At 34.1% G+C, this 19,953-nt stretch overlaps 3 protein-coding genes across 4 annotated transcripts in view; all 3 read left to right on the top strand.

The window, feature by feature from the left end:
- The first annotated feature begins 131 nt into the window (after positions 1-131).
- Positions 132-4,610, top strand: nf45 (NF45 protein). Of its 2 annotated transcripts, XM_009861789.3 has the most exons (8): positions 132-171; positions 474-654; positions 922-1,071; positions 1,603-1,713; positions 2,219-2,451; positions 2,828-2,977; positions 3,391-3,511; positions 4,222-4,610. In XM_009861789.3, the coding sequence occupies exons 2-8, from the start codon at positions 514-516 to the stop codon at positions 4,417-4,419; spliced, it is 1,104 nt and encodes a 367-aa protein (XP_009860091.1). In that variant the 5' UTR covers positions 132-171; positions 474-513; the 3' UTR covers positions 4,420-4,610.
- A 1,570-nt stretch (positions 4,611-6,180) lies between these two features.
- On the top strand, positions 6,181-10,792 carry LOC100185642 (TELO2-interacting protein 1 homolog). The gene is made up of 4 exons (XM_002130626.5): positions 6,181-8,466; positions 8,960-9,169; positions 9,406-9,775; positions 10,129-10,792. The coding sequence occupies exons 1-4, from the start codon at positions 6,416-6,418 to the stop codon at positions 10,666-10,668; spliced, it is 3,171 nt and encodes a 1,056-aa protein (XP_002130662.1). The 5' UTR covers positions 6,181-6,415; the 3' UTR covers positions 10,669-10,792.
- A 248-nt stretch (positions 10,793-11,040) lies between these two features.
- LOC100180915 (cilia- and flagella-associated protein 74-like) overlaps positions 11,041-19,953 on the top strand; it is an 18,577-nt gene continuing 9,664 nt past the window's right edge. The window contains exons 1-18 of the mRNA XM_018814058.2: positions 11,041-11,181; positions 11,594-11,674; positions 12,140-12,263; positions 12,630-12,714; positions 13,185-13,303; positions 13,521-13,694; positions 13,807-13,903; positions 14,148-14,285; positions 14,493-14,629; positions 15,051-15,144; positions 15,680-15,829; positions 16,333-16,506; positions 16,781-16,954; positions 17,513-17,631; positions 17,953-18,019; positions 18,292-18,381; positions 18,610-18,780; positions 19,201-19,324. Coding sequence (XP_018669603.1) covers positions 11,100-11,181; positions 11,594-11,674; positions 12,140-12,263; positions 12,630-12,714; positions 13,185-13,303; positions 13,521-13,694; positions 13,807-13,903; positions 14,148-14,285; positions 14,493-14,629; positions 15,051-15,144; positions 15,680-15,829; positions 16,333-16,506; positions 16,781-16,954; positions 17,513-17,631; positions 17,953-18,019; positions 18,292-18,381; positions 18,610-18,780; positions 19,201-19,324 — 2,200 coding nt within the window. The 5' untranslated portion in view covers positions 11,041-11,099. The remainder of the gene's footprint in view (positions 11,182-11,593; positions 11,675-12,139; positions 12,264-12,629; positions 12,715-13,184; positions 13,304-13,520; positions 13,695-13,806; positions 13,904-14,147; positions 14,286-14,492; positions 14,630-15,050; positions 15,145-15,679; positions 15,830-16,332; positions 16,507-16,780; positions 16,955-17,512; positions 17,632-17,952; positions 18,020-18,291; positions 18,382-18,609; positions 18,781-19,200; positions 19,325-19,953) is intronic.

Here is a 19,953-nt window from a genome sequence, read left to right on the forward strand (position 1 = left end):
CAAGTTATGTGTGAAAAAAGTGTGTGGAATGGGCAGACAAAAAGTATCCACCTACACGCGCGCTTACAAAACGCAAATAACAATGCTCGATTTATTAATCCAATGAACGGGGAGTTTAAAATCGGATGTGGACGAATATGTGCTGTAAACTACTGGTAGCTTATCTGTTAGGTAATATCAAAGTATAGTTTACACAGTACTTTAAGTTTGTATTTTTACTTACTCCAAAATGTAACAACTAAAATACACACTGGCATAAGGCAGTAGTGCCCAGTGATTCACAGAATAAACTTATGCTGTGGTCAGACACCGTGTTTTCTATTAAGGACTGCGGTTTTACGGCGGTAAGACGAGACACAGTGGTTTTTTTCTGTTTAAATGTGTTTTATTATACGGTGTCTTTCGTAACAGCTGTCGTATTTTGGTTTTGCAATAATATTCATTTCATAAAGCTGCAGATTTTGTGTTTGTAGTCACATTTAGATTTTGTGTGAAAAACCTACCATAAACACAATGAGAGGAAGACCACGTGGAGGGGGGATGGGAAGAGGATCACCAAGACTTTTTGTTCCCCATATTCCATTTGATTTTGTGATGTGCGAACAAGCGTTTCCAAGAGTGAAGCCAGCTCCAAAAGATGATGAATTTACTCAGGTATATATACATATATATTATATAATACTCATAGCGAGCAAACAACATCATTGGTTTATGCGTTAAATGCCATATACTTTGGCTTTATTTTTTATAGACATATAACAACAGGGTAAAAGCTGTTTTAACAGATAAATTAGGGTTTTTGAAACATTATTTTACCCTGTTCGTAAGTTTTGTTGACAAAACTCCAGTCGTCCCTAATATTACCCTTCCTATGTCAATTTACATGATGTAATTGTATTAAAACCTAACTTTTCCATGCAGGCATTAATTAAACGAAACCAAGAACTGACCGCATCCCCACAAGACCAAACTACAGTCTTAGGCCTCATTACTAAATGCACTACAGCGTTGGATTCTTTGGTCATTCTTCCTTCTACTGAGTTTGAAGTACAGATTGAAGAATATCGTCAGGTTCGTATTTAATAATTAAGTACCCAAAAATGTGATGTCGTTTTTATATGTTGTGCAACGTCGAATTTGCTAATTGGTAAAACTGAACATTTGATGCTTAAGTGGGCTGCAGTGTAGAACACACTACAAAGCAATATATATGGAATTTACTCTAGGCATAAGATAGGCCACAAATTTACATAAATGCAGGGGAGGCATTGACAGTTAAACCTACAATTTTCATACAAGTCTGATTTATTTGAATGCCTATGTGGAATGCTGTGTAAAAAATCCCAGGGTTGGCCTGCCCACCTTGCAGCCCCAGGTTTGGCGCCTATGACTCTTAAGTGTTTTCCAAATTAACCTAAACAATTAGGAGTTTTTTAACTTTTTAACTAGACTTACCAAATGGCTGAATAGTGGGTTTTATTTTAATACTCTGCTGTATGTGCTGTATGTGCATCAACAAATATAAAGTCCCACAGATACATCATATGCAAACTGCTAACAATATGTATGGTATAATAAATTACTCTGTTGTTTAAATTTTAGGTTGGTTCTTTCAAGAAAGGTACCATGATGATTGGAAACCTGATTGCTGATGTAGCTGTTATATTTAAAACACTTCCCACCAAGGAATCCGTTAAACTATTGGCTGATAAGGTTTGTTAAAAAAACCCATAGTTATTTAGGCAGTAATAGTATTGTCAAAAGCCATGGGAGGTGTTACATGTATATTAGTCATGTTTAAAAGAAAACTACCTTTTTGTTGATACAATAATAAATAATATTTACAGTTTTTAAGGGCTTTAAATTTGACCTAACTTTTTATTGTATAGTGTGTATCAGGTCTACTCTACCATTCAGGTTCAGTTAGAAAAGTTCAAAATATACTTAGGTCTGTTATAACTCATATTAAAAACCTACTTCTATGTACATATTGTTGACCTATGTGCCAATGGAATCACTGTGGTCATCAAATTCAATAACTTGGTTGTATTAATGTTGTAGCAATAATTAATAACCAAAACTAACTTCTGTGGGAAGGAAAAAAACAACCCATTTGTTACAAATGTGTATCGATCATTTAAAATAAGGCGTGAGATATATTGTATGTCAGACCTGTGAAAACGGTGCAACATAACGCTTAAATAAATTTTCTTTAAAGATTGTGGAAAATATGAGAGCCAATGAATGCACAGAACCTCTTATTATTGAAATGACTGAAGCTGGTTTCGAAGTAAAGTCCGACAACACAACAGTCAATGTATTGATCGCAACTATTCCACAAAACATGAGGAAATTGGACTCAGCGCTTCATCTTGATCAGAAAACATTACAAGCTTCCCTTGCAGCGATACGCCATGTGAGGTGGTTTGAAGAAAATGCATTTCATTCCAGGTGAATGTAGTTGTAAAACTAATACTGAAGGAGCATAATTAGTGGTAAAGTAATTTAGTATTCACAAACTTTATTGTTTATGCTTGCTATTATAGTGATGCTTAGCGCATAAAGCTATCTACATTCTTACACAATACTTTACTCATTTTTATTGAAAAAGCTCTTCTGGTATCATTTTTAATATATCCTTAGTTGCATATTTATCTGTATTTTTTCAAAAGCAGATGCATTTTATTGCAATCTGTCTCTTTTTTGTTAATATTATATTTAATTTGTTCTTGTACTTATCAAAAGATGTGTATTACAACAGAACATAGACACTGTGTAATTTTCATCTAAAACAATTAAAACAAACACTTCATTTTTACTTACACAGCGTCAAAATGCTGGTACGACTGCTGAAAGACATGACGCGTCGTTTTGAAGGATTCCAGCCATTGACGCCATGGATCATAGACTTACTTGCCCATCATGCTGTAATGAATAATCTTAACAGACAACCACTGCCGATAAATGAAGCTTTCAGGTTGGTCTATTTAGATGGTATCATCTACTCTCCTTACAGCTGTACATTTTGTCACCATTCAACAATAGTTTTTCAACAATACATGTCAACAATAGTTTTTTAACTGAGCACCCGAGTGGTAAAACGGATACAATTTTGTGTAAAAGCTTTTCAATTTCAAATAATTTTAAAAATTTTAACCATTTTTTTATTTGTACAGATAATCCTTTTGCCATGTTAATTCCTTGTTAATTTATATAATAACTTGAAAATGGTATGAAAAAGACTTGATAATATATATATTTAACTTGGTAGGGACTATCTACAGAAAAGACTGTACACAGATATAATATTATATATAAACTGATTCATGTTCATATTAACCATATTAAAATATATAGAAAGAAATTAACAAATACCACTTTGTTTAATAGGCGGGTTCTCCGTTTACTTTCTTCGGGATTTTTCCTTCCTGGATCTGCAGGGATTGTTGACCCATGCGAAAGTGGAAATGTCAGGGTCCATACAGTTATGACACTGGAACAGCAGGATAAGGCAAGTATTTTCATCTTTCAACAGGACATAATTTAGTATAGTAGACGTGAACAAGCCTTTAATACTGTTTTGCAAGTTCTTTCAACAGGACATAATTTAGTATAGTAGACCTGAACAAGCCTTTAATACTGTTTTGCAAGTTCTTTCAACAGGACATAATTTAGTATAGTAGACGTGAACAAGCCATTAATACTGTTTTGCAAGTTCTTTCAACAGGACATAATTTAGTATAGTAGACGTGAACAAGCCTTTAATACTGTTTTGCAAGTTGTTATTCTTGCATAAACCTTTTTTTCACCGCCAGTTTATACATCAATGCTTGACTTACACAGTTTTATGTTAAATAAAAATACGTGGCCATGATAAAAGCCATTCTTGTTATAGAATGTTCTGGTAGTATGCGTACTCTGCCTAAGTATTAGGTTTTGTCACTTCTGTGGTCTTCTCTGTAGGACCTCAACACTCATATAAAAAGTGGTGTTGTCAGAAAAAGTAATGGTTGTTAAAATGTACCTGGAGGGCACAAAATATATTTTTAATGGTAAAAAATATTTTGCTCTTTAATTGGTGAACCAGTTCAGTGAAAAAATTACCTGTTTTGAAACAAAGAACTAGCTATTGCGACTACTATTAAGCCAATAATGTTTTATATAAAATTGTTGATCCAAGTGAAAGTAGAACATAAAATCTAACATAAGGTTTGTACTCAGGTATGCTGTACAGCACAAACATTGCTTCGAATCCTTGCACACGGTGGTTATAAACAAATCCTTGGGATTGAAGGAAATGCCTCTGTTGCGACAGAAGTTACCGTATATAATGGGGTGGTCGTCGCACCAAGTGAAAAGGCTTATGATAAACCAGATGAGAAAGAGAATGAAGAAAAAATGGATGTTTCTGAAAACTGAGGAATGTTTTTCAGAAATAAATACAAACATTGCTGCTATGTGCTTGTCCATGTTGTTGATGGACACTTTCAATTGTGAAATGTATAGTTGCAAAATTTGACAAATACTGCTTGTATACAAAAAAGCAGAAATCAAATAAATGGCCACGCGTATCATAATAAAGTTATTTGTAAAGACGCATTGTACAACTTTCAGCATTGTGTGCTAAATTGTAAACTTGCTTTAGCTAAGCTTGACGTCGCTGGAGAACATTCGTTTTCGTGAACCTGGATTAACGTTAGTTGAGCGGAAGTTGTAAGTGTTAAATTAAGAATTAATCATGTTATGTTTAACTATGTGTTATATTATTTGCATCGAAGTAGAAAGCGCTTTCAGTAAAGCAATTTATAATTGGACTTAAATCTATAACAATGCACAATTTCACTTAATTAAAGTTTCTCTAAATTCAGCACGAGTACAGATAAACAAGAATAAAATAATATCTCTATTCTTTATTATTAATAAAATTATTACGAAAGTTACTTTTATAATTATATTCCAAGCCGTTTGCACATGTTCATATATTCATAACCAAATTTAGTTTTCTATGGTGGGGGGTCTTTTTCGTGGGGATTCCCGTTGTAAAAGTTGATTTTGTTTTTGAAGATAAACGTGTTGATGACCAATAAAGATAGTATCTTTAAAGGACTTTATTTTATACTAGTTTAGCACAGATTTTTTATTTGAAGTATTTTTAGCACTTGGCTTGGATTGTGTTGTATAGTAAAACTGTTATACTTACTAATACACGAGCTATTCCCGTTTATTATAATAAAAAAGAAGGGTAAAGTATATTTAGTGCTGGTAAAAAATCCCTTCATCCCATACGTTATCTGCTAACCACGAACTTTTAAGTAGTGGTAGTAACTACTACCCTCTATAACTACTATAGCTACTAACCCATATAACCGTTGCATAGCTGGCGCCAGGGCATAGTCTGGAGCCGTGGCATAGTGGTTAGCGGTAATCCTTTAGCTGGTGGCCACCCGAAATTTTGGTTTCAAAGTGTTCCTTAGGTCTTACTCATACCCACTGTATAATTTTTTTGAGAAAACTCGGGCGTTCGTGTCAAAAATTACCTTTGAAAATGCGCGAAATCGTACTGCCTCACCGTATTTTCCACACCAGCCGTTATGAATTAAACTAAAGTTGGATTATTACGTCTTAGAATGCGTATTGTTACAAAACAGTGGGGAAAAAACAACGCTATACCATTTTGTAACATATGTAATAAACCACTATTGTGACGTATCAGACCGATATTGTGACTGAATAAATCGTTACCTTACGCAAATCAGACGAATTACGGTGACGAAGCATGTATTCGAGCATTTTTAAAGTTAATTTTTGACACGAACGCCCAAGTTTTTTTAAAAAAAATTATACAGTGGGTATCAGTGATTACTATGGAACATTTTGAAACCAAAATTTCAGGTGGCCACCAGCTAAAGGATTACCGTGGTTAGCGTGCTTGCCTGTAACTAAGAAGTAATGGGTTTAAGGCTCTACGCTGCTACCATTGTGGGCGTATGTGTTCTTGGGCAAGACACTTAACGGCAATTGCTCCAACCCAGTGGTCACTAATGGGTTGTCCAAATTATCAGCCATACATAAAAAAAATTAAAAAAAATCCAAAAAAAATAATCACCCACAAAGTAACATACATGGTAACTTGTAAGCTGGCACGAGGTGTTAAACCCGTGTGATAACGACTGTCGTTTTCCAGGCGCGCGAAGATAAAGTAAGTTACATTCATTCAACCCTTAACCCATATACCCACTAAACCCCAACTAACCCCCCAAATTAACCAACTACCAACCTGTAACGCTTTCCACCAGCCCCATCTGTAATGTACCAGTCCACCACAGGATTCCATGCTATAGGGTCAAAGTATTTAGATGTGTTTAACACTGAATGCACATCCAGATCATGATACACCAAGTAAGTTAGTCTCAAAATGTGTTCAATAAATAAAATTTCCAATGCTGAGCAAGTATATTCTATCTGCTTTGAACTGTGTAGAACAAAACAAAAGTCTTTGCTGCAAAAACTTAACAAACTTTTGATCAATCTACCAGCTGACATCTTACAGCCTTTACATGAAGTTATTTTGTTACCACTTCGACAAATCTTGGTAAAAACAAAACCTGACAGAGAAGAGGTTGTTACTACAGCTGAATGCTTGCAATTTGTATTTCAAAACACACATTCAGTTAGTTGGGAAGCAAAAGCAGATATCTTAAAACACTTGTTGATAAATGTCACTGATATGAAAACATCACAGATTGCGGTAAAAGATGATGAAGAAATCGTGGATTCGGTCTTTACGACATTAATTTGCTTGTTAAATTCATGTCAGGATTTCTGGAAATCATTTTATTCATGTACGCAGCTTCCTATTCTTGGACATCTTGTATCTTTATGCTTGTCAGTTTTAAACACCTCAACATGTAAACCAAATAAACATAAAGCAATTGATTTGATAATGGCTTTATCTGTCCCATCTTATTACAAGCAACTTGACTTGAATGAAAACTCTGATTTTTCTGTAGCAGTAGGTAATTGTATGGCTTGTTTTATGCCTGGAGTTACATCTACTGTCGCAAAAATCATTCATACAAACCTTGGACGAAAATTGCGCTGCTCTTGCCTCAACTTGGTTGCAGTTTTGTTGACAACTACTCTTGGCAATGAAGAAATGAAAATGGCCGCTCAGGCAAATTCGAAAACCAAACCACTAGACGTTGATCAACGTATTTTGTCTCTCTTAAAAACTCGGGATCAAACTTGGATTGATAGCATGTTAGAAAACCTAAATTTAGCTTTAGCCAAGATACTCCTTGTCAAAGATGCTGATAATGAAGCAGCAAGACTCTGCATGTTGGGTGTGTGTCGTACTTTGTTATTCAAGTGCAGCTTGTCACTCAAGCCATTGTATGGAACTATTATGAACCCAGTTTTGAAATTGCTAAATGATTCATCGGATAAACTGTCAAAATCAAGCACAATGTTACTGGAAGACTTGGTTGCAAGTTTCAATAACTCTTCTTCTAAGGCTGAATTTATGGATGGTGTAAAAAATAATTTGTTTACTTTATGCACAGAACTGCCACATAAAATGAGAAAATATTCTGAAAATGAAAAAGTCTCAGCACTAACACTACTCCAAGGTTATCTAACTGTTCTAAAGGACAATTTAAGCTGCCTGTTAAACTCTTCAGTTCATCTTGATTGTTTAATTGATTCAATATTGTTGTGTTACGATCAGGATACATTAGAACTTTGTATGTTTCCTGAAGTAGCTTTGAGAAAAATATCAAGCACTGAATTTACCTCGCCCATGTCTAGACTTGAATTACTGGCATCAGTGAATAATTTCCAACACAGCTCAACTGTTACAGTTCTTGTTCGTATTTGCCGACTTTTGGGCAAACATGGTGACATTGAACTGCTTGTTGGAATCTTATCCGAGGCATATAGCATAGAATCAAAGCGCTTAGCCACGGTTGCTATGATAAAAGAAATCCTACTTGGCACTCCTGTTGATAATCAAGCTATAGAATCAGTTGTAGATGAACTCTTAGACTTATACACCGAAGAATATAGTTTCAACACTACAAATCCCGCCCAAACTGTAGATGTCGATCTCTGTGTACCTGAAACATCCAACTATTCGATTACATTCCCATTACAAGCCAAATCGCATCCAAAACGTATCAAACCACTTGCAAGCAGCAGTATGATGATGTGTCTGCAATTAGAGTCTTTCGCTGTCTTTTCTATGTTGCTGGAAACTAAATTTTGCAGTCGTCTTGTCAAAGTTTTGTATCCACTTTTAGAAAAAGTGAGTCACACAACAGATAAAGTGGCAGAGTGTGCTGTTCTCTCTCTTGCAGTAATAAGTCGCAGTTGTGGTTATGCTTCAACTGCAGATTTAATTAAATTCAATGCAGATTATCTTGCAAGTACATTGTCATTACATCTTCAACACTTGACCTTATTTCCGAGGTAACTTTATGGTCTAAATTTTTAGTACAATCTCCGCAGTAAATATTTTAGTTATTATAGTGTTGAATTTAGTAATTTTGAACTTTTTAGGTTAGCTTAGCTGTCGATATCACAATTGGGTAAGAACTCTTTAGGATTTACGAAAGATGAAGAACATGTTTATTACTGAAATAGAAATATAGTTATAACATTTTTGACTTTGTTTAGCCTGATAAATTTATCACAAAATGTTATCTTAAATAATTTCGCAATAGGCTATAAGGCCTACCTTTATCAATTAAATACTCCCTAAGTCTCAACTTCACATTTAACTTAACTGGGTGCAACAGCCACAGTTTTTAACTGGCACTCTTTATCACGCTTTTAATTCATAGCGATTTAGCAACTATTGTTTTGTCATTGATTCCCCTCTACGTTTTTAAATGACATAATCTTCGCTATCGTTCTTAAGAAAATTAATAAAAGTTATGTTAACTGTCCATTTTTTCCTTAGATGCCCAGATGTCCTTCAAGCAATACTCAAGTATGATGACAAAAACCTCTTTCCCCTCATTCGTGACACTATACAAGAAATTCTCTCCAAGTTTGACAGTAGTAACACAGATTTAAACACACTTCAATCGTTCGTGTCTTTATTTGTTTGTGTTTTGATGTCAATACAGAAGTGGTTTGATCGAACTCATACACCAGATCCACCTGTTAAGTAAGTGCATATAAATGGTTTTTTATGTTTTGTCATCACTAATTTGTGTCAATCACAACTGGCCTAATTAAGTATAGTCCAACTTAGTGGGTAATGAGCTTGCATTGTACTCGAATAGGTTGGAGCAATTACTAAGTGTCGTGTACCAGGGCAAACATGGCCACAATGGCAAAAAGCATCAAACTGTAAATGTGATGATTCCTACTCAAGACTTTTATAACATCAAAAAAATCTAGGTCTGTAAAAGATGACACAGAAGACATACTTGAATTTCTACGGGAGCATAGAACAAAGAAACTTGAAACTGAAGAAAATCAATCTCAACCAGAAGAAGAAACGAATGCAGATCCAGAGGAAGTCCAAGATACAGAGGAAGAAACTGATCCGTCTTTGGAAAAACCTCCAGAAGATGTCACGGTTGTGTTAGAAATTTTACGCCGCTGCAGAAATTTAACGGCGCATAAAAGTAGAATGGTTCGTATTATGGTATTGGTTGCAGTTGCTGACGGTATTGTAGCTTTAAGTGGTCAAGATACATGGCTGCTACCAATGGTTCATCAACTGTGGCCTTCTATTGTGTCTAGGTTTGAAGATCAAGAAATGCAGGTTGGTTGTCTTTAAAATAACTTAAAAAATCAAGTTTACTTTTAGTCTACGTTTTCTGCCAGTTACAATATAAGAACTAATATTGTAGTAAGAATTAGCAGATAAGGTTTATACCACTTTGTTTGAGGTTGAAATCAAAACGTTAAGCACTTGAAGTATATTGCATTTTATAAAAACGAGTTCTGTTTGAACTTTGTAAAACTGTGTAAGTCACCCTAGGTGTACGTTACTGCCATTTTACAAAGTATTTGGTAAACCTAAAGATTTTGCCCACTCATGTAATATACAACTAATGGAAATAGCTGTTTAATAATTTTATAGAATGCAATTGGTACATGAGTTCTTATTTTCAGGTTGTTCAAAAAGCATTTGAAGTAATCTGTGTTATTTCCTCAACGTGCGGTGATTTTATTCGCAAAAGATTAGGAAAGGAAATACTTCCAAAACTGATGAGCTTCCTTAAACAGCAACAATCTAATAATCGTAAACTGACCAACTACAGTCACAGCTCGGTTGCATTCACACATACAGCTCTTTATAAACTGCAGTTAAATGTACTTCAAAATCTCGGACCTTTGTTGGTACACTCCTCTTTGGGTGGAATGGACATTACGACCATTTGTGCATCTTGTTACGGATTTTTAAGCATCACCCAGCCCCCTAAACTGCAGGAATCTGCCGTCATATTGTTTCGTAACCTTATAACTGTAAACGGTGATGCAGTTTGGTTATTTTTAAGTGATATTTTTTCTGTGAAGCAGGTGTATGATCCACCTGATTCAAAATTCAAATTTCAAAAAATTACTGTTTCAGGAACGCCGGATAATGAGTTTGCAAAGAATATCGGTGTCCTACTGCCAGATTGTACTTACCTTGATTGGTTTGTTAAATGACACAAACTAAAATTCGTTTATTTTCGTTACTATACATTTAAAATACCCAATACTTTAACCGGGAAAAAAATGAATACAACATACGAATCGGTAATTACACATACTCTTTATCAATCAGTTTAAATAGGATGTGTAGATTTATTGGAGCTATGCTCTCATGTATAAATAACAAGAATAAAAAATCAAAATATGCTCCCCAATATTCAACGCGGAGGTTTTACAATTTCTATGTGGTTGTCGTAACCATGGAGATGTAAGGTGCTTTACCGAAGCTGAGAATCGTTAGATTTTATTTAAAATTATTAGAAACAAGAATGTCTACTATTAAATAGCCATAAAGAATAAAACTAATACTTTCCATGTTCAACAGTTACAGCAAGTGGTTGTTGTAAATATAATACACAATTAATATCTAACGTTGTGTTAAAAGAATGGAGTTCGAGAGCGTACAGCGTTTTCCACCAAGTGAAGATAAATGGAATGAAAGTTCGTCAGACGAAGAACCTTACGGAGGTAAAAATCAAATAAATGTTGTATTTGTATTGAATAAAGTTTGTTATGTTTCAATCTTGTTATTTGTAAGGGTAAATGTTACTTTTTTAATGTTTTCATGGCACTTGGATATTGATAACTATTTTTACTTGTGCCAAGTTTTATTTTTGTAAACAATCCCATAACATATAGTAGGGTGAGGGAAGATAAGACGCCTTTTATTCTATTTTTCCATACCGTTTGGTAGTAAACAATGAAAATTTTAAATAACAACCATATCATCACTGCGCTCGTAGACTGTTGTTAATTATTTAAAACAAGATCAGGATACTTGTATATCATGTGCCAAAGGTGTTCCGTCTTCTCCCACCCTACTATATTATGTAATTAGCTTGATGTGAACCATAACCATCTTATATATTTTGATTGACAGGTGGCCAATATGATGATTTTGAAGATCTTTTTAGCAACGAAACTGAGTCTGTCCAAAATGAATCTGACGAGTCAGAGATAGGTATACGACTTCTGTGTTGTTAATATATAAGATTTCTGTGTTGATATATAAGATATCTGTGCTGTTGATAATGATGCTTAATGGGCAGAAACTTTTGACAATGCTGTTATAGTTTTCCTTATTAAATAATAGGTGTTTTTCTTTTAAAACATATTGAGTAAAAATATCGCAAGAGGGATTAGTTAATTTGTTTAAATGTAGCTTAATACTTGCATATGAAAACTAATTTGTTAAGATTCCATTTAATTAGCATCTCTTTTGTTGTATTGATATAGTAGTTTGCACTGGTGAAGAATCCTCCGATAGGTTACGGGCTGGTGGAAAGTATTAGAGGTTGGTAGTTGGGGGTAGAGGCTGGTGGTTACAGGGGTTACTAGTTGGTTGTTACATATAGCAGTTAGAAGATAATGTAGGGGGGGGATTTCTTACTAGCCCCCAGTAATGAATGTGTCATCACGTTCACAGGAATGTACTTGGAGATGGAGCCAGGCACGCAGAAGGAAGTTGCTCAGTTGATCGTCTTACGTCGTCATCTTGATTCACTGCAAGAACAACTTTCAGAAAAAGAGTTTTTGGTGATGAAGTCAAGGTATTGTGTTTTATTATTTTTTCTTCCCATATTGTGTTTATTTTGTTTTGTTTACGACAATGTTTTAAGACAAAACTTTTTTTTTTTTTTTTAAAACATATATGTAGTTAAAAATCAACAAAACACAAGTAGCAGTATAGGATAAAGAATTGTACTCACCAGTTACTGCATCAGATGGGCAAAATACAGCCGGTACTATTTAGCATCTGGTCCTACGAAAATTTAACAGATAAAAATCAAGTGTAACCAATTGTTATATAGGAGGTATATATTTCACGTAAATGGCATGGTCAGTCTCTTATTCAAGTAGAACCAGTACTGTTTATATATGTGTGTGTGTGTTTGTAAGTTATTATTCATTCACAGGGAGGAGCTAGCAGCATGTAGGACGCGCACCAAGGCGTTGGAAATTGAGTTAAATGAAGTTCTGAACGAGATTAAACAATCGCTGGTAAAATAATCATTTAGGTGTTTCTTATTTTAAAAACTACCAAACACCAGAGAAAGGGACTTATTTTCACACTGTTACATTAATAAATGCAATAAAATTGCCATAGGAAATTTAAAGTATGTGGCATCTCATATTCAGGGTTTGCCGCTTTACTTTATTATCACATACTTTATGTGAACACCGAACAGCGTTTAAGTTTATTCTTCGATATTTTACTTAAAACAATGTTAACATAATGGTAACCATTTCTCTATTTGTCCTTATTTACCAATCTGTGGAATTTGGCATTCTAGATAGAAAATCTTGGGCAGTTTTTAAATGGTCATGTAAACACCAGCTTTATGTAAGAAGAAGCTGTATTAGAATTGCATTATCCCTCGCTTGCTGCAATGTTATTTACAAGTCGTTTTACAATTAAGCCAAATATCATAATGGTTATTGTTTCTATTTCTGTGTATTTTAATTTACAGGAAAGTGAGAATGTCGCTTCATATCATCGTCTCGTGTCACAGAAAGCTAAACTTGAAACGGAAATTGAATCTGACAAGAAATTAGAAATTGAAATAAATAATAATCTTCAAGAATCTGAGTTGAGTATAAATGTCAATAAATGTGTGTGTATCTTTTATATATACATGCATGGTCTAACAGCCTGCCATTGCTACAAGGCATATAGTTCCAACAAATTTATTTTCTAAAGCCATAAATTTCACATAACTTTGTTTAAAATTTCACATAACTTTGTTTGGCGTTTTAGATTTAAAATTACTTTATAATTGTAGAGTTTATCTATTATTTCATTCCAGACTTAATTTATCCCGGGTTGAAATTGAGCAGCGTCATTATGTTGAACTCGCTGAGCAAGTCGTTGCTAAGGAGGAAAGGGTGAATCAGCATAAAATGAAGATGGCAAAATATCGACTCGGCAAAGAAAGGAAGGCCGCCATCTTGGAAAAACGGAAGTGGAAAAATGCTGAAAGGTATAGGATTTCTATTATTTTTGTTTGATATAAAATTCAGTAAATTGTTTGATAATTTTTATTGGTTGGTTAATAACTTGACTATTGTTATTACACATTTGTTATGTCACAGAGAACTTACTGACCTCATAAAAGCAAGAGAGTTTGCACATGAGAAAGCACTAGAGGCCGCTATAGAGAATCAGAAAAAAGCTCGAAAATTTCTCAAAGTAAGCAAAAAATATTTAAACTTTCTCATATTCACCTCGTGTATATGCTTGCAAGATTGAAGTAATCCTGATCTAAATTCTAGAACCCATTTAATCTACTGAATAAGGAATAATTGTAAGTTATTTAACCTCGCAGGGAATGCAAGGACAGTCGTTCGATGTTTTGTTTCATACACTTCGTGCCCACTTACGAGTTACATGTATGTAACTTTGTATGTATGGCATAATATTTTTTTGTTCCCAGCAAAGTTTAAGCCGTGTTCGTGATAAAGAACAAACACAAGTGGAAAATGAAGTTGCGAATATTGGGGGGAGAGTGAAGAGTATTATTTCATTAAAGGAAAGCATCAACTCAAACAGGGAGAATCTTAAAGCACTGCAGGTGATGTAACTCTAGTGTTTCTTATCTGTATTTACCCCTTTAAATTTTGGTCTAAAAACTGTTCAATTAAAAAGTAATGATAATAAATAATAAAAACATATTGTAATTTTTTACTGAAAATAGGTAAAATGTATGACTACTTGATGTAAATTTAAACACTTTAAACTGTAGGATTAGTTTTTTTTATTTCACCTAGTTTTTCTATAGGCCCGAGATGCTGCGTTCAAAAAGCAGCGTGAAACATCAGAACTACTGGAGCGGAACCAAGTTTTAAGAGAAGGAGGAAACCCACAACAAGTCTTGCTTCGAAGGAAGAAAAAGGAAGAATTTGAAAAAAATAAAATGTAAGTGGTTTATTCTAACAAAAAAGAAGGTAAAATCTAAGTATTGCATTTGAATGTAAACTCGCTTGCCACTCATTGAATTATACAGATTAAGCGTCCTGCAATGTTACGACTGCCAGCCTTTCCATTTCTTTCTCTTCCTATGTTTTTCAATGTTCGAATTTATTACAAAATATACTCACTCAATAAATGCTACAGGTGGATTATTCAAAGTTATTACTGCTAGTACCTGGGGTTGCAGGCCAATGCTAGGGTTTCTTAAACTGCATTAATTAACATTACAATCAATAAGATAAAAAGCTCACAGTTTTGTGTCAAACTATCATTACCTCCCCTGAATTTATAAACCCTTTAACCTATGACTAGAGCTATTGCAATGTGTGGATAAGCAGACATAACGCTTTTTTTTATTCTATTCCAGATCTTTCAAAACTCAGCAAACAACGAATCGAATGAAAATCGTTTCAACAATTTTGAAAGAAGAGGAAAATATTGAACGTAGGAAGAAGCAACAGGTTGGGATAAAATGAAAGTTGATTTACTTTAAATTTATTCAATAATTGTAATGGAAATGCGTCAATTTTATTTACTGGTTCTCGTAATATCTCAATTTTAATCACATTTTTTCATAACAGTATAGCCTAATTATTATAAACATAATTGTTTGTTTGACTAATATAGTTTAATTAAAAACTCTGATATAAAAAGTTGGGATACGCACGTGGGTTTAATGAGTCATGATGGTATATATCATAGATAAAAGTGTGACTGATTGTGAATGAATAAAAAACATAGATTTTTCTTTCAATTAGAACTTTAATATTGTTTAATTAAATGTTGTTTACTTAAATTTCATGGTATTTTCTGTAGATGTAACGGTCACATCTTTTATTCAAAACAGTATTTATTTCTATTTTATCAATAAGCATGTTTTAACAACCGTTGTTTTACAATTACTGACCATCTTTTTGCTTTTGTAAACTCTCCCGTTCTTTGTAATTGTGACCGAAGAGGCGAAATAAATTTCATTCTTTAATTTATATATTTCAGCCCCAACTCTGGTCAACCAAACACACAGAGAAGTTAAAGGAAATCCAACCACTGAAGAAACCATCCATACATACTAAGATAGAACTAACTGAGGATAATGAACCGATATTTCTTCAACAAACTAAGTATTTGCAACAAACGCCGCGCGAGGTAAAAATATTATCCTGATGTAAATATATTATTTTGGGTAAAACTATGATATTCTCCATTCCAAGGATCTGGTGTAACAGATAAAAAAAACATAACAGATAAAAATCAGGTCAACTAATTGTATAACAAAAGGTATATATTTGTTAAAAATGCATGGTCCGTGTCTTATTCAAACATTACCTTCTGTGCTCTGTTTATTTGAGTGAGGTTGTACAGCATGATACACCGAAGATGTTGACCACAGTTTGCCCACCTCCACATGCTGTATCTTAAATTTTTTAAATACTCCACCAAGTTCAAAAATGTTTTTATCTTTTTTTAATGTTTTGTTTTATTTGAGAAAGGCTGTACAACATCAAACGCCAGGAGTGTAGATCAAAGTTAGCCCATTTCCACATTTGTTTTCATAATTTTCCTACAATATGTGTTTTGTCTTTTTTAATGTTTTTATTACGCAACTCTTGGAAAAGATTTTTAAACTAACAGTCAATATTTTGTCCCAGGATGTTCAGAGAGAAGTGGACTCTGTATCGTCATCTAGTGGTCAAGATATTTCTCAATCTCCGTCAACGTTGGCTCTTCGGAAGACAACAATGGTTGCCAACGACAACGAGGAAGAAGATCTTGCTCAACCTGAGTTCCAGGGAATGTGGGATCAAAAACATAAAGTTTATAAGGTCGTACTCAAAGTTTCAATAAATAACAACTATGTAACGGTCATGCCTTTTATCCAGACATTATTTCTTTTTCTTTTTATCAATAAACTATTTAAACTGTTGTTTTACCGTTACTTTCCGTCTTTTTGCTTTTGTAAACTCTCTTGTTCTTCGTTATTATTACCAAGAGACAGCATAAATTTTATTCATTTATCATATTTTTTTTTTAGTTAAAACTTTTAAAAATTTAAATAGTTACTGGTTGTGCATTGGTTGACTAATATGTTTTGCTTAGGTTCCAAAAGAAGACGTCACTTTAAAACCAACAGGGGGGACAAAGATGGAGCATGATATAATGAAACGTACGCTGGCAAAACATAAAGATGGTATAATAGTCCAGCAGGTGGCAGCAGGGAGAGAGTTCAAAGGTCGACCATTCAACAGTAAACCAGAGGTCATCCACTTTAAGGTAAGATAGAAATATTATAATACATAACACAATTTGTTATATTTACCGAAAATCAAACTAGATACTAATAAATAAGGCAGAAGACTTCTATAAAATATTTTTCAAATTATTGAATTTATTAATATTGAAAATTATGAAGATCTTTAATAAACTAAATCATATCCTAAAATATATGGTTTTAAGCACTACGAAGGTTTACGCATGGTGATTGCAAACTATCTTTATGTTGTGAACAACCAAGCTCTTCTGAGCAAAGAGTTGGGTGTGGGTATCATACCCTAGGTGCAAACCTGGTGCGGTAGGGTAGGCAGGCATGCCATTAAACTTTCTGCACTGCATTAATCTGTAAATCTGTAACATTGGCATCAAATTCGTTTTAAAAGAATGCCTGTCTGATTATCCCTACTTCTCTTGCATTCTAAAAATAATTTCGCATATGATCGTGCGAGTATAACTTCAATTAATTATAAAGTCTTATTGTATGTATAACTTCAATTATATATAGGTATAATTTCATATACTTATTACTTCAATTATTTATAAAATATTGTTATATAGGATCTTGATGTCGGGCGAGTTTACAAGAAAAAGATCACGATCACCAATGTTTCGTACAGCATCAACTTTTGCAAGTTATGTGGATTATCTGAACATTTAAAAGATTTTATCAAAATTGAGTAAGTTATTCAGTATTAATATTTGTTATCCTTACATAGTGGTTGGGTTATAATGCTGTGGTCGCATCGAAACAATTTAACTTATTTAACCTTATGTGCAGGGAAATGATAAAAGTTATAACATGGGTGTTCTATTTCATACACTTTCTTCCCGCATACGAATTACCAAGCATGTAACTTTGAAAATCATTGACCCCTTTTATGATGACTTTATATGTAATAACCTCTTATAAAACATCTACTTAATAGAAATCACAAACTTTACTAAACAATAGAAATCATATACAATACATTAAATAACATCAGGTGTTACATTTATAGTTTCGAACCCCCTGGACAAATGTCAGCTGGAATGTCATGTGACATGTTTGTTACTTTTAAACCAATGGTGAGTATGATGTCATAAAATTCAGTATGATGTCATAATGTTAACTATTATTTTGAGTGCAACAGCCAGGGTTTTTTAATTTACACTCTTTCCGCACTTTTTATTCATTGCCTGTTTAACTGACTTATTTTGCTGTTAATTCCCTTCCTCTTTGTTATTTTAATAACATAATCTTTGCTATCGATTTGGAGAAGATAAACACAAAATTATATTATTATGTCACACACTTTGTAGTTTTATAAGTTGACTCACGAAGCTCTTTATGATGTCAGATAAACGAAGATTTGATCGGTGAAGTTTTTTTTCTCGCACAAACTGGACCTTTCTCCATTCCTCTCAAATGCACAACCAAGAAATGTGATGTAAGGATTCCTGTTATGCTTTGTTTTATGTATGGCTGACAATTTAGACAACCCATTAGTAACCACTGGATCGCATAAACCTGTATGCTATGCTGGGCTCGTTTCTCTTGATCTAATATTGGCAGCCATTTCGGTCACCACTTCAATACTCCTTACCAAGTATATCGGTGAAACTGTGTATGCCGCTGTGCTCTTAACCTTCTAATATTCACCACCCTCCAACCACAGCTTTCTGTTGATGTTGAGTCGATAAACTTTGGAACTCAAGTTGTCGGCGAAACGATTCGCCGCTCGGTGGTGCTACAGAACAAAGGAGCGCTCGGGTCAAGATTCGATTTTCAGAAAATTCCGGAAAATCCAGCAACGACGTACACCCTGGAGACCTCACTTGGAAGATTGGTGGGGTGGATGTGTTTATATTTGCATGTTGGGGCAACAACAGTCATTAAAACATGGGTGTTTTGTTTTACACACCATATGCCAGCTTACCAGTTACCACGTGTCCACGTACATAACTTTCTGGATGATTGTTCTTAATTTTTTTCAAACTGATTTATAATGTCATAATGATTGATCAGTATTATTTTGTGATGAAACAAGTGAATAAAACTTCTGTAAACATAGGTAGCAACTTTTCTTAACAAGCAAAAGAGGAATGTATTGCTGTTTTTAGCAAGTATTTATGATTTACAACAATAATTGTTCTGCATTGTATTCTATGATGATGAGGTCGCGCAGTGTGACATGCCTTGGGTCATAGCATCTAGGTCAGGATTGGCCTATTATTGTTTTACATTACATATCTTTATGACATCACAGACAACAGCAGAGACACCAGGGATGACACCAAATGATGTTTCAGAACGGTTGAAGACGAGCACCACTATTCCATTGAACACCGCACTCAAGTCAAGGAGGACTCAACAAAGTGAACGTTTAACAGGTTTGACTGTTGTAACAAATTCAGGAAATCTGACCCTGATGTGGTGCTTATACAGTGGAATGATTCTTGTGTAAAGAATTACAGTAAGGATCTGGTGCTACGAAAATTCAACAGACTAAAATCAAGTCCAACTTTGTTTAGTTGTTGTTTTTTTATTTGTCTGTTACCTTCAACAGGTTTGGTAACTTTAGTTAAATGACATAACTAGGGGATACCGAGTTCAAATCTCGATGCTGCTACTGTTGTTAGTGAGTTCCCTATGCTAATTACTTCAACCCACTGTTCAGTAGCAAAGTACCACCACCAAAGCAATCTTACATGCAACAAAACTATAACTCCAACTTTTTGCTTACTATATTTTATCATTCTGGTTTTACACTTAAAGCTTTGGTTACAACATTGATGTTTTCCCATTTTTACTAGTGACGAAAATGTCTCCAAGTTGGTCCCATTAATTCACCATGACTAAAATGTTGTGCCCTTTTCTTCTATTACACATAACTTAATGTATTTTACTCATTTCACAATTTTATTGGGGTTAGCATAAAAAGTTTCATTATGTATCCGGTGCCATGGCGTAGTGGTAAGCGCGCCTGCCTGTAACCATTAGGTAATGGGTTCAAGGCTCA

Source organism: Ciona intestinalis, chromosome 11 (genome assembly GCF_000224145.3).
Source record: "Ciona intestinalis chromosome 11, KH, whole genome shotgun sequence".
In the NCBI taxonomy this organism is placed as follows: Eukaryota; Metazoa; Chordata; class Ascidiacea; order Phlebobranchia; family Cionidae; genus Ciona; species Ciona intestinalis.

What these genes read in the sequence shown, in the direction of transcription:
- LOC100185642 (XM_002130626.5), top strand. Translation starts at nt 6,416, where the DNA reads ATGTGTTCAATAAATAAAATTTCCAATGCTGAGCAAGTATATTCTATC. An exon ending in CACTTGACCTTATTTCCGAG is followed by an intron (nt 8,467 to 8,959) that starts GTAACTTTATGG and finishes TTTTTTCCTTAG; the next exon opens with ATGCCCAGATGTCCTTCAAG. An exon ending in TTGAAGATCAAGAAATGCAG is followed by an intron (nt 9,776 to 10,128) that starts GTTGGTTGTCTT and finishes TCTTATTTTCAG; the next exon opens with GTTGTTCAAAAAGCATTTGA.
- nf45 (XM_009861789.3), top strand. Translation starts at nt 514, where the DNA reads ATGAGAGGAAGACCACGTGGAGGGGGGATGGGAAGAGGATCACCAAGA. An exon ending in AAGATGATGAATTTACTCAG is followed by an intron (nt 655 to 921) that starts GTATATATACAT and finishes TTTTCCATGCAG; the next exon opens with GCATTAATTAAACGAAACCA. An exon ending in CACTGGAACAGCAGGATAAG is followed by an intron (nt 3,512 to 4,221) that starts GCAAGTATTTTC and finishes GTTTGTACTCAG; the next exon opens with GTATGCTGTACAGCACAAAC.